At 37.4% G+C, this 14058-nt stretch overlaps 1 protein-coding gene across 1 annotated transcript in view; it reads right to left on the reverse strand.

Annotated features, from left to right (window-relative positions):
- The window catches only part of OLFM3 (olfactomedin 3), a 50558-nt gene that overhangs the window by 33976 nt on the left and 2524 nt on the right, over positions 1-14058 (reverse strand). Inside the window, exon 2 of the mRNA XM_056139086.1 lies at positions 4379-4525. Within this exon, the coding sequence (XP_055995061.1) occupies positions 4379-4525 (147 nt within the window). The remainder of the gene's footprint in view (positions 1-4378; positions 4526-14058) is intronic.

Genomic DNA, 14058 nt, shown 5'->3' on the forward strand with positions numbered 1-14058 from the left:
AACAGGAGAAAAACACCTAAGGATAGTAGAGACTAAAGCCCAGAGGGTGACCCCATGACTTGGAAGCTGATTTTGTGTGCTGAGGGAAAAGGGAGATGGGATGGAGAAGAGATCACTAAGTAAATGATGGTTGGAGGCTTCACTCAGGATGGTAGATGCATGCTGAAAGTAGGATACAGACCAAATATGATGGCTATTTAGTCCTATATTGCAAACCATAACACCGAGAGAGAGAGAGAGAGAGAGAGAGAGAGAGAGAGAGAGAGAGTTAGAGGGAATGTGTCTGCCACAGAGGCAGGGGGTGGGAAGGGGTGAGGGTGGTGGGAGGGACACTGGGAACATTGATGGTGGATAATGGGCACTGGTGGAGGGATGGGTACTTGAACGTTGTTATATTGAAATGTAATTGTCTGTAACTATATCTCATAATGATTCATCAGAATAAAAAAAAAGACCTCTCTGCTGTCTCTTGATAATCAACTAGAATAAATTTCTGCATGAAAATAAAAAACCTGTGCAAATAAAAAATAAGAAAATTTGGAGTATTAATAAGCATCAATTTCTTTATTAAATAGGGCTTCACAGAATCTTTATTAAAGGTAATACAAAACAAAGCATTATATGCTATTTATTAGGATATCTTACTAGTGAAGTTATTGTCAGCATTCTGTTACCAAAAAAGAGACACTTTGAAAAATATTGATCCAGTTGAAGGATATTTCAGCTATATGGTGAAGCTGTTATTGTTATTATTATTATCTCATTCTTACTTTGGACAACCTGGCAGGCTACCGAATGTAACCGCTCACACGGCAGAGTCTGGCAAACTCCCCAATATGCCAAATACCAGTAACAATGATGGGTCTCATTCTCCTAACCTTGAAAGAGCCTTGAATATGGCACTATTTAAAAAATCTCAGAGCTAGGATGAAGCAGCCTGATGGGGTCTTCAGCTTTCTGATACCTCAAAGTTGACACTGTGCCTATGACCAGATCCCAACAACTTGTGATCAAGTTTACCGAGAAACTAAATGGCCAAAAGTTAGGTATGTGGTAGCCACACCAACAACCTCCTCTGGCTCAGCACTACAAGCTCATTTATTGGCCTTATTTCAGAGATTCATGGATAAATCTCGAAAGAGATCGAAAGCTGCAGAAAAGCTCAGACCTGTATATGTCTGAACAGACTGGGGTAAATTGGATGATGGCGGGTTGGCCTATGCCCACCCAAGCAGACTCCTTGGGATTCACTTGCTTCCACAATCCAAAATCGCCACCACACCCCCAGCCTAACTTTACCATCTCAGGATGGACGTCACCAAGATATAATCTGCTGAAAATTTTTTAATGTGGATCTTAATACTCTAACAGCCCTGACCCAGAGGCACAGCAGCAAGTCCCAGAAGATACCACAGTGCCAGAGATTTCTCCAGACCCCATACCGAGTAATTTCACCCGGGCACCCCATATAGAGCAGGTGTGTTCTCCCCTCCTGCTCCAGATGGAATCCTGGTGATCAAGAGCTTCCACAAGCAAGGCCCAGGTATGTGGGTTCCAGGACAAAAGGTTCAGGCAGCATGGTGGCAGAGGACCTGGGCTGCCTCTGCCCAGGTCCCCGCCCGACCAGCAGATTGGCTGTCACACCCATAATTTGCCTCCCAGTGCCATTTTAGTGCACCAACTCCCCTGGCCCAGAGACTCTAAATTGAATCTCAAAATGGGTTAGTGCCATACAGAGATATCTCTGGAACCGAACCATTTACAATCTAGAAGTTTACATTTACAGTTGCTCAAAATGAGCAATGGAAAATAAATCATCTAGCATCTGGCCTTGACAGGCAGGCTTGAATGGTGGTGGGAAAATTTGATCAAAGCATAATGCCAAAAATTAGAAAGAGAGTATTGGGGAAATTATCTGCCATAGAGGCAGGGTGAGAAATGGGATGTGGGTGGTGGAAAATGTGCACTGGTGGAGGGGTGGGTGTTTCATCATTGTATGGCTGAATCTCAAACATGAAAGCTTTATAATTCTATCTCACGGTGATAAAATTAAAAAAAAGGTAATGTGGAGTTCATGCCCAATTCAATCAGCATAATCAATGGCTGAATAAATAGCAGCACTCCTACATTATTTTTCTTAAAAAAGAAAGATGCTAGCCTGGTTTGAGAAAATGCAAGAATGCAAGATTGATCTAGTATAACTCCAAAATCTTCTGTTTGGAAGATATTGAAAAGATTTCTAACTTCAAAAAAAAAGCAAATTTACTTTTATATTAATTTGGGAAAACAACAGTGCCTGCTGTAAAGATTGAATGGAATAAATACTATATATCAACATGTATAGTATTATACATTATAATAAATGGGAAGGCTTATCATTTGTATTCTCTTACTAAAATATTAATAGCCCCTATTATATGATTAAATATATTAGGTGATAATGAACTTTTAATGGTATAATTTCCTATAATTAGCTCAAAACATCACTCACTGTATATTAGATAAGTTACATGATTTTGAAACATACTCTTTAATAAGCCTCCTTGTATGTACTACTTTTGCTTATTCTATTCATCCTTCACTAACTTTTTTTTATTATAGTTTTAGATTACATTTTATGTAAACCTGTGGACAGTATTATCTGTTTCCTTACATTTATACTTCATTTTTTATCACTCATTGCTTTTAATGTCTGGGTATATACTTGAATAGACTGAAAAATAGTAATGTAAATAGAGTATGTTGTGTAAGAAAAGATTTCCATAGTTGATGTAGAAAAAATACTTCTGAATACAAAAGAAGATTGGTGCATAAAGTTAAAACTCCAAGTAGAAACAGAATTTGATAAAAGGAAAAATTGTATTAAGAAAAGTGAAACTTTTAATCAATGTAACTAATTTCCTAATAGTTAACATTAAACTTTATATTTAATTTTTTATTCAAATAAAATAAAAATGAAAAATCCATAATTCATGTGTCAGAATTTCTAGAAGGGATATTACTATCATTACGTGAAATGAAAATGACATGTATTTTTGCCTGAGGAATAAATATCATGGAAAGATGAGATCTTATCATTAAAAAGATAAAAGTCCAACATATGATGATAGTTCTGAGGAGAAAGAGAGGATAAACAGATTATTCTTTATGTAAAAACATGGACTCAAATCTTAAAATCTTGGAACATCAATAGAATTGTGAATAATATTCTCTGAGGAAATATTTTTGTTATATGTAATGAAAGAAAGTTATTGTGACTAGGATTGCTACTGCATAAATTGGAGTTGCATGTATTTAATATAATCAATCCTTTTTCTCTTCTGGTTTCTCTTTATTTTGCATAAAAAAGTGTCTAGTCAATGCCATAATTGTCTGGTTGATAATGGAAATAATATTTTACAGAATAAATTTTTGAGCATGAAATTCCTTAAAAACCTAATTTATCTTAATATCCCTGATAATACTTCAAATTCAAACATGTTGTGCTTTCATTATTCTGCTCTCCCCAGCTGTCCTACTATATTCAGAGCCATGGCAGTGAAAGTTTATATAAGAATCACTCAAAGAACCATTCACTGTTTTCTGTTCTCCCAAAACTAAACATAAATAACCTTTCACGAGCTGACTTTTATCTGTACAAGAGAATAAATCAAGAGCAGTCTGCATTTGATTGTTAACAATCTGGCTTAAGCAAATTATATGGTGAGAACACTATTGAATAAAATTGAACAGCTTAATGTTCAAAAGAATGACTTAGGAAATGATGACAAATACTAAGTTATTCATTATTTGTCTAGCCTGCATATTGCATACTATTATTTTTACTTCCTTGTAAGGTTGTTAATGGGAACGAAATGAATGAATTTAAAGAAAGTAATCCTGAGACTTTTGACTTTTTCCCTTTTTCCCCCTCATTCATAAAAGGAGAATGACTGTGTATTAAAATATTAGATAGTTGGGGGCTAGAGCAATAGCACAGAGGGTAGGGCATTTGTCTTGCAAGTAGCTGACCCAGTTTGATTCCCATCATCCCATATGGTCCCCTGAGCACCGTCAGGGATAATTCCTGAGTGCAGAGACTGGAGTAACCCCTGTGCATCACTGGGTGTCACCCAAAAAGCATATGTATACATATATACATATATATATATGATAATATGATAGCCTTAATTAGGAAGGCAAGGTCTGGGGAGGAGAGAAAGAAGTCATATAAAAAGAATGATTCAATGCCGATCAGGAGATCGAAAACAAGAAAAAAAAAATGCTTTCGGAAATAAGACAAATATGTGAATGAACCCTCCTCACTTTCTCACTAGTATCTGCCTTTCAGTTCCTTTTTGGGGAATACATTTCAGTAAAGTATGCACTGGGGTCTTACCTTTTCCAGCAGTTGGCGAAGCTGCCTGCTTTTGGCATCTCGGGAACACAGGTTTTGTTCTGGAGCAACCACAGTACAAATGCATCGTCCATCAGGGTCCTGGGCAGAGCTGTACACTTGCCAGCCTTCTTTGGGACTAATCTGAGTCTGAGGAAACCAATGGGAAATACACAAAAGCAAAGAACCCTATTAGAGGGCAGATAAAATGAAGGGTTGTGTCATTTGGGCTAATGTTTCTTTATTTGATAAGTAAAGTTTGTGATTTATTGTTTTTAAGTTAAAGCAAAAAAAAAAAAAAGAAAACAATTAGCACAGGTAGTGCACAATTTCATTCAGGTACAATTTCCTTAGCAATGCCAGAAAGAGTTTCTTATTCTTTAGCTAATTGTATTTTTAACCGATTGATAGTATACCATTTCCTAATATTTTCATTGTATTTGAGTATTTTAATACAAATTTAGAAGTATTTAATAGCCACATTGTCTCTTATAAATTTGCAATAGCACAGCGGGTAGGGCATTTGCCTTGCATGCGGCAGACCCGAGTTTGATTCTTCCGCCCCTCTCGGAGAGGCCGGCAAACTACCGAGAGTATCTCACCCGCACAGCAAAGCCTGGCAAGCTACCCATGATGTATTCGATATGCCAGAAACAGTAACAACAAGTCTCACAATTTGTTTACCCATGACACATTCAATATGCCAAAGACAGTAGCAAGAAGTCTCACAATGGAGATGTAACTGGGCCCGCTCGAGCAAATTGATGAACAATGGGAGGACAGTGCTAAAGTACTACAGTGCAGTGCAACAGTAGTGATTATATAGTTTATTATTTTCTTATTAGTCACGTGTGGTATTTTGAAGCTATGGTCTATCCCAACAACTTTACACACACTGGAGGAAAAATCATTCATGTATCTGGAAAGGTATCACACAGAATAAGAGATACACATAATCAGTACAGCATTGTTTGCAAAGTTCCAGAAGAGTTGGATTATTTTGTTAACGGTGTAACAAATTATTTCTCTGTACTTATTTCCTCACCTCCCTAAAAGCTCTGCTTAAAGTAGCATTCCAATTCAGTTGCTGACTGATTCCTATTTATGTTTCTGGTTTATTTAAGTATATTAGTGTCCTAGATTCTTATCTTTGTATAGTTTCCATTTTACCACTCTTGATTGGATTTTTAATAGACTACACCAAGGGGCTAGGAGATGCTCAAAGAGTATAGCACCCTGCTCTTCGACCTATGCTCTGGTGTTCATCAGCAGAAATTTCCTGGTAGTCTTCCCATAACATTCCCCCAATCATAAATAGCAAGAAGCTAAAATGTATAATTTTATAACACAAAATTTAATAAATAAAATGTTACTGAGGTGGAAGAACTCTGGTATAGCACATGTCTTAGTTCAAGTCACAGCATTGCAGAGTCTACTACATTACTGTGATTGCTATGTCATATCTATACTATCATCTATCTACCTATCTTTCTATATATAAATGTATATGAAGACTAAACCGTGAAGGTACTGGCAGAGGAACAAAGGCATGCGGGTCCCGGGGCTGAGATCTCCAAGCCTGCTTGGATCAGGGCTGAGCATCCTCCACCCAGATCCTCCAAATTCCAGTAGGCAGGAATCACACCCACCAACTGGCCCCCTGGCGCCATGTAATCCTATCAGTGGCCAAGACTCAGAGACTATAAAACCCAGCTTACGGAAGCACGCAGCTGCATTTGCGGCCACACGACAGCTTATTATCTCATTCCTACTTTGGACAAACTGGAAGGCTACCAAATGTAACCTGCCTACACGGCAGAGTCTGGCAAACTCCCCGTGGCATACCCAATATGCCAAATACCAGTAACAAGGATGAGTCTCATTCTTCTAACCCTGAAAGAGCCTTAAATATGGCACTTTTTAAAAAATCTCAAGGCTAGTACGAAGGAGACGTTACTGGGGCCTGCTCGAGGCAATCAACAAATAACAGGATGGTCGTGATTGTGATCATGAAGACTAAACCAGACTGACTTCTATTTCCCCATATCTTGCAAGTCTGTAGAATTTTAAACCTCTGGAATTTGCTGCTAATTTTTTGTCCTTACTAAATCAAGAACTTACGTACCATTTAATAATATACAATTTCTTTTTCTTTTATCCTCTTTTGGTTTTTGGAGTAAAATCCCAGAATACGCAGGGCTTACTCCTGCCTCTGTGCTCAGTGATTTAACCATATGAGGTGCTGGGGATTATACCCAGGTTGGTCATGTGCAAGGCAAGTGTCTTGACTCATGTACTATCTCTGCCCACATTTATTTTTTTTTCAAGAACTTTAGTGACTATCACTATAGGACACTGATAGGTTTATAAGCAAATACTGGGGAAACAACAAATTATAAACTCAGAAATTCAGAAGAATGTTCTTCTGTTGTAGGCAGGGGTTGAGCCATGTCAGTGTGAGTTGGGAAAGACTCTGTCTGGGACCCAAACTAGAACAAAAGCATGAAGATATTTAAAATATGGAACCCACCTGTGGAGTTTGAAACCATCTAGATATATAATTCTAGACCTAGAGGATTAGCTGTATCCTCCCGGGAGAAGAGGGTTCCAGGGTAGAATTAAACCACGCTAAGAATATCAAAGGAGACCATACACAATCCTTCTTTGGTGAAAACTTTAAGAACAGACTTTTGGGGACAGTTTGAGAAAGTGGTATACAAATTAACTCAAAAGAGTAAAAAAAGGCTATTTTCCCTTAAATCAAGGGGGATGAGGTCCATTGGTATATTCTCAGCTTAAGATGTATAATTTTTTTCTTTTACTTTATGCAGCATAATTATTATCTTGAGAATTTCAACAGGACTGTGCTGTACAATGCTATAATATTACAGATGAAGATGATATTGTGCCTAGATTGGAAACTCAATTTATTTGCTAATGATTATTATTTACTTTCAGGTAGGGCATTTTCCTTGCAAGCAGCCAACATGGCCGACCAGAGTTCAATTACTCCACCCCTCTCAGAGAGCCCAGCAAGCTACCAAGAGTATCTCGCCCACACGGCAAAGCATGGCAAGCTACTCGTGACGTATTGGATATGCCTAACACAGTAACAATTGTCACAGTGGAGATGGTACTGGGCCCGCTTGAGCAAATTGATGAATAACAGGAGGACAGTGCAGTGATGTGTGTGTTTATATTCTGCTTGTTTTTGGACTTGGGCTGAAGCAATATCACAACGGGTAGGGCGTTTGCCGTGCATGCAGTCAACACGGCCGACCTGAGTTCAATTCCTCCGTCCTTCTTGGAGGGCCTGGCAAACTACCGAGAGTATCTCGCCCACATGGCAAAGCCTGGCAAGCTACCCGTGATGTATTGGATATGCCAAACACAGTAACAATTGTCACAATCAGACATTACTGGGCCCGCTCGAGCAAATTGATGAACAATGGGGTGACAGTGACAGAGAATTTGCCTGCATCTCCACATGGGATGTGACTTGATTCCACTAGGGAGTAACCCAAATACTCTCTTGAGTGTAATATTCTCTCTCTCTTTCCTCATATTACACAAATGGACATATTCTGCTTCAATATTTTATTCTACCTGAAATTATTTTCTGTAAAGGTAGGTGATAAACTGGAAGAGAAAGGAACCTGGGTAAAAGTTAGAACTGATTTTACTTTTTCTGCGAAAAGCTATCACTCACTCTAGCTTGAGTTTAATGACTCCTTGAGAAATTGTGTGATAGAGTAATTCCCACACCATATATATCAGTGGGCCTCAGATGAAATCTGATGATTGCCCCATGGAACTGGTGAGATGAAAGGCTCGTACTATCAGTTCTCAGAGAAGACTTGACCAGTCTTTTTGTATTTTTGTTTGTTTTAGAAAGTCATTTTTTATTTTTAATTTTTTTTAAAAATTTTATTGAATCACCATGAGAAAGTCACAAGCTTTCATGTTTGGGTTACAATCACACAATGATCAAACACACATCCCTCCACCAGTGCACGTTCCCCACCACCAATCTCGCTAGTATACTCCCAACTCACTCGCCCACCGCCTCCATGGCAGACAATATTCCCCATACTCTCTCCCAACTTTTGGGCATTATGGTTTACAATACAGACATTGAGAGGTCATCATGTTTGGTCTATGATCTACTTTCAGCGCACATTTCCCATCCTGAATGATTGCTCCAGCCATCATTTTCTTAGTGATCCCTTATCTATTCCATCTCAATTCTCCCCTCCACAAATGAGATAGGCTTTTAGCTCTGGGGCAATCCTCCTGGCCCTTGTATCTACTATCCTTGGGTGTCAGCCTCATGTTATATTATTCTATATTCCACAAATGAGTGCAGTTCCTTCTATGTCCGTCCCTCTCTTTCTGATTCATTTCACATAGCATGATACTATCCATGTCTATTCATTTATAAGCAAATTTCATGACTTCATCCCTTCTAACAGCTGCATAGTTTCCATTGTGTAGAAGTACCAAAGTTTCTTTAACCAGTCATCTGTTGTAGGGCACTTGAGTTGCTTCCAGATTTTGGCTATTGTGAACAGTGATGTAATGAACATATAGGTACAGATGTCATTTCTACTATGATATTTTGCATCCTCAGGATATATTCCCAGAAGTGGTATTGAGGGTTCATATGGAAGCTCAATTTCTAGTTTTTGAAGGATTGGCCATATTGTTTTCCAGAAAGGCTGAACGAGTCAGCATTCCCACCAATAGTGAAAGAGTGTTTTATCCTCCCTAATCTACTGCTACCCCCCCCCCCCGCCCCCGGCCAGGGACTTTCAAGGATAAAGAGGAAAAAAGTAGAAGTCCTTCCTATGGCTATCTTTTATCTTGTCACCTGCAACAGTATTTCTTTTCCTTGAACTACAATGAAAATCAAATCATACCAAACAAATGTCTCTTTCTTCAAATAGATTTCAAAAGTCTCATATGCTGCCTTTTTTTTCTGGAGCAGTGAATTTGTTATCATTCCCCACTCCCCCACTACTTTTTAAAAGTTGTGCCTGAGTGTTCAATTAGGAGAGAAAGATCTACTTGGATTTATAGATTATTAACAGGATCTCAATGATTATTCTATTAAAGAAGAAAAGTGCAAAGAGATTATCCAGAGGATAGAGATAGAAACAGCTTAGCACAGTAGTTTCAATGATTTAATTAAAGTTTTGAGCTGAGTCACAGTTTAGGATTAACATACTGAGATGTAGATCTTCTAATTTCCTCTGATTTCTGATACCGGACAAAAATTTTAACTATGTTAGAAATATAAAGGCTTGCACTAGAATAAATTAGAGGAGCAGGGGCCACCCAATTATAATATTAAAATATCTTTAGAAGCAGTACAAGAAATGATTCTTAAACCTGTATATTCATTAATATTCATGTTCACTTGCCAGATGTTTGGCTAACTAGTGAGGAGCTTATACTGAGAGGGCAAGGTGTCAGTTGTTCTCTGGAATGAGGAAAGCAGGAAAGGTGAGTTGGGTTTGATGTTCATTTAGAATTCTGCCTGAAGTGTCAGCTTACTGAAAGCAATGACTCCAACCTTGTTTGTACTTCCAATTGTCTTCTTGCAAGAATCATTGGAAAGGGTCGTGCCCTTCTCTACTACACAGTTAGTTTGAATGATGTCAACTATAACAAGTTACCTCTTTGGCAAGAAAAGGACAACTCAAAACAGAAAAGGTAATATAAAAAGTGTGTGTCTTATAGTCCTGTGGGGTTCTATGAGATCTGTATCAGGGTCAGTTATAAATAAACAAAGCTTTGCAAACATCTATAGTACTTTTTTTCAATGCCCCTATATTGTTAGTGAATAGAAGATCAAAATGAAATGACCTAACACCTGGAATAGAAGGAATATTTAGATCATTGTTTTTAACTGCTGGTCTGTCTAGTGATGTACCACAGATATAAAAAGGATAAAAACCAATGTTCTGTATGGTACCAATGAGAATATATGTCCTATTTTAACACTTGAGAGCAGTTCTACAGATGTCAATAAAATTAATATAATAGTAATAGCAAATATGTATGGAACTCTATAAAGTTTCTCGGCTGTTAACATGAGTTATTACACATGAATATTACAATAACTCCTTTGGGCGATATGATATTACTTTGTTTAATAGATGAGGAAATAAGAACTGACTGGCAAGTAAGGAACTTGTTGAAGTTTATGGAGGAAAAAATAAGCAGATTTAGGATTTGCACTAACTTTAGTCTTTTTTTTTCAGGTATTGGAAATTTAATATGTACGACCAGTGATCTAATATTTCCTTTTGTATATGATAAAGATAGCCCTGTTAGCATAATCTGAACTAATGTGAAGCCTTATACTTGCAACTGGAGGCTGCATATCTTTTGTTATTAGCTAAAGCACTGCTGGTTCTTGTGTTTAAAAATGCTGTTCTCACTGAACATTTTGAGTTAATTAGAGAAGTGCACTGTTTTGCGATTTGCAATTTTTAACAAAATTAAAACACAAAAACACTCATGAAACGTTTAAGAATAGACTGTAGCACTGTAGCACTGTCCTCCCGTTGTTCATCAGCTCGAGCAGGCTCAGTAACATCTCCATTGTGAGACTTGTTACTGTGTTTGGCATATCAAATACTTCACGGGTAACTTGCCAGGCTTTGCCGTGAGGGCGAGATACTTCAGTAGCTTGCTGGGGTGGAGGAATCGAGCATTGATTGGCCAGGCTGGCCGTGCATGCAAGGCAAACACCCTACCGCTGAGCTATCATTCCACCCTAAGAATAGATTAAATAAAATGAAAATGAAAATTTTGCAATTGGATTTCAAGAAGTAATTCTGACCTTATAATTTGATTTTTAGGTATAATGTGAGATTTCTTGAAAAACTTAAAAGAATTTTATACTATAAAGGAAAGATTCTTTGGTAAAAGGTAAAATCAAAAGTTTAAAACTTCTTTTATTTCATTAGGTAGTTCTATTTATAAAACTCCTCCTTCTGTATGTATCACTGCTTTGGAACCAACAACCCTTAGAAATATCTTTGAATTTTAATAGTGAAGAAAAAACTAAATTAAATTGAAAAATGGAAAAAATGAAAAATATTTTGGGGGTCACTTCTCAAGCGGAACTCAGGAGTTCAGGAGATCTGGCCAGTGATTCTTAGACACTGAGAGGTGTCCAACTAAATGAGAGGCTCAATGCAAGTGCCCAAGAATGTGATGCTGCTCAGGCCCTGAAATGCCCAGGATACCTCTGCTCTGCGGGGGGAAGGGGGTGTTCAGGGACTTTCACTTGGTGGTTCTGGAGGTCTCTAAGGATAATCTAGTTTATTCTCAGGGGACTAAATCTCACTTGGAGTCAGACGAGGGAAAATGCTAGGTGTGTATCCTAATCACTCAACTATTTCCTGACCCCCAAAATTTTAAGTATTGTTTTCCCAAGTCACACAATCCAGTTTTCTCCAACTGTTAGCACAGAAATCTTTATGAACTCCTTTGAAGATAAATACAATATCTACTTTAGAGATGTACAAAGGCAGGTATAATGCATTATTAAAACAGTAGAAAACATCTAGCTATTAGCATATTAGAGGATAATTAGTACTAAAGACTTAGGAAGACACAAATAGATATTTCTGTGAATGATAATACAATGATTTATTAGGATCCATTTGCAATGGGGCAGAATTATGATCCTTTCTCTTCTATCTTTTTCTGTCTTTCTGTCTTTCTCTTTCTCTGACCACACCCAGTGGTCATGCGGGGCTATACTCAATTGGAAATTGGGGTTTGCTTTTGGGGACTACAGGGTGCAAGGTATTTAAACCTGCCTCCAGGATGTAAATCATATTCTCAATTCCTCTGAATTATCTCTCTAGCCAAGATTCTGATCCTTTGAGAGAATAGAATCAATGAGCATTTCTAGTACTATACTTTTTGCCAAGTTTCTAGGCAGTTCATAAATAGTATAGAAAGAGGTAAAAATTGAAAAGGGGATATCATGAAAGAAAGTACTGTACAAGGTAGGGGAAATATGCAACAATAAATCCAGTTATTAAAACTTATTTGATTTAGAGGTAGAATCTTATTTGATTTAGAGGTAGAATCTGAGTATATTTGTAAGGTTTCTGCCCCAGGCAGGTTTGGTTTAAGAGTGAAATGTGGTTTAGCATGCTCATGACTTTAGTTGTGGAGAAAGAAGAATAGAAATTATTGAGATGTTGACAGACAACACTAGAAGGAGTCATGTTCTGTAGTATGTGTTAATAAAGATGTCATTGCACAGCAGTTTTCTTTCTATTTCTTATGAGGTTACTTGAAACTGAAAAAAAAAACAAATGGATATTCTTACTCAATTAAAACTAAAACTCTTTAAAAAATCTCACAACCTTAAAAATAAAACAACAAATAGATACCATCAAATTACCTGATGCATTCATTATTATAAACACTTAGAATTCAGAAGGACTTATAAATCATATCTGACCCTAAGTTTTTCACTCATACATACTTCTCCATTTCTATGAAATTCCATATGATAGGAATTTCACTGGTTTATAATACATAGCCCTTTCCGTCAGCAGAAACTTATGGTTAGGCATGAACTTCTTTCCTTGTAATCACCCCACATTGTCCCCAACTTTTGCTCTTTAGAGATTTAGACAAAAATAAATCTACTCTCATAACCATGCCATACATCTTCTATCAAAGGGTAGTGATGGCATTTTCTCTGGCTCTGAAGATCTGCCATTCTGTTCAACATTCTCCTCATCTTCAATTTGTCTACTAACCCTTTCACAAAATTGTGCATTGACAAAGAATTGAAGGGTGATGTCAAATATCCTCATTTTGTATTAAAAGAAATTGATTGAAAATTAGAGAGCTTATACCAGAGCACCTTGTCTACATTTTAAAGATTATACATGCCAGCTCATTGTTTCCTGGAGAAGCAAGCTAGATGTTTTGATGATATAGTGAACGTTTTCATTGTCCGCAGGTCCCTTCCAGGCCATTTCCTAGTGATTGGGCTTCTGCATGTTTAATCGCTCTTTCCCGGGTCTTCCCGGTGAGTCCACAGTGTGTGGGATTTCTCAGAAGCTCAGTCTCAAGGGGAAGAAATAAATGCCAGAGGGGCTGGTGCAGTCTCTGAGGTTTTGCTTCTGCAAATATCACTGGTCCCAAAGCAGAATTCAATAGCAAGATTGGAGGAAGCAAAACAGACAAAAAAATATAAGAAACAGGACCAAAAAGAGGAGTTTGTCAGCAGAAAAACAAAAGGGAATAATCTCCTCACAATGATCAGCATTTAACTTACTAACACATCCCAGAAACTTAAAAATCTTTCCACTTCCAAGACAGTTATAGGTACTCTGTCTATTTCAGAGATATAGGCATAAACATATTTTATTGTCAATCAATTATTTATGTCCTATCATTTTTCTAGGTCCTCTAATGCAATTACTAAGAAATACTATGTTCATATTTGTATATGTGCATATGTGCATTCTTTTTGCCACTTGAACATCTCTCAAATACTCATAAAGCAAATTTTAAGGCCTACTTAGTTTTTGGTGTGCAGATTCTTTCTAGTTAAACTGTAAATATACAACCAAAGAGATAGTTAAGAAAGATCAGACTTGCTATTTCTATGAACTAGGGAAATTTCCACCTTTTCA

This window comes from Sorex fumeus, unplaced genomic scaffold (assembly GCF_029834395.1).
Source record: "Sorex fumeus unplaced genomic scaffold, SorFum_2.1 ptg000131l, whole genome shotgun sequence".
Taxonomy (NCBI): Eukaryota; Metazoa; Chordata; class Mammalia; order Eulipotyphla; family Soricidae; genus Sorex; species Sorex fumeus.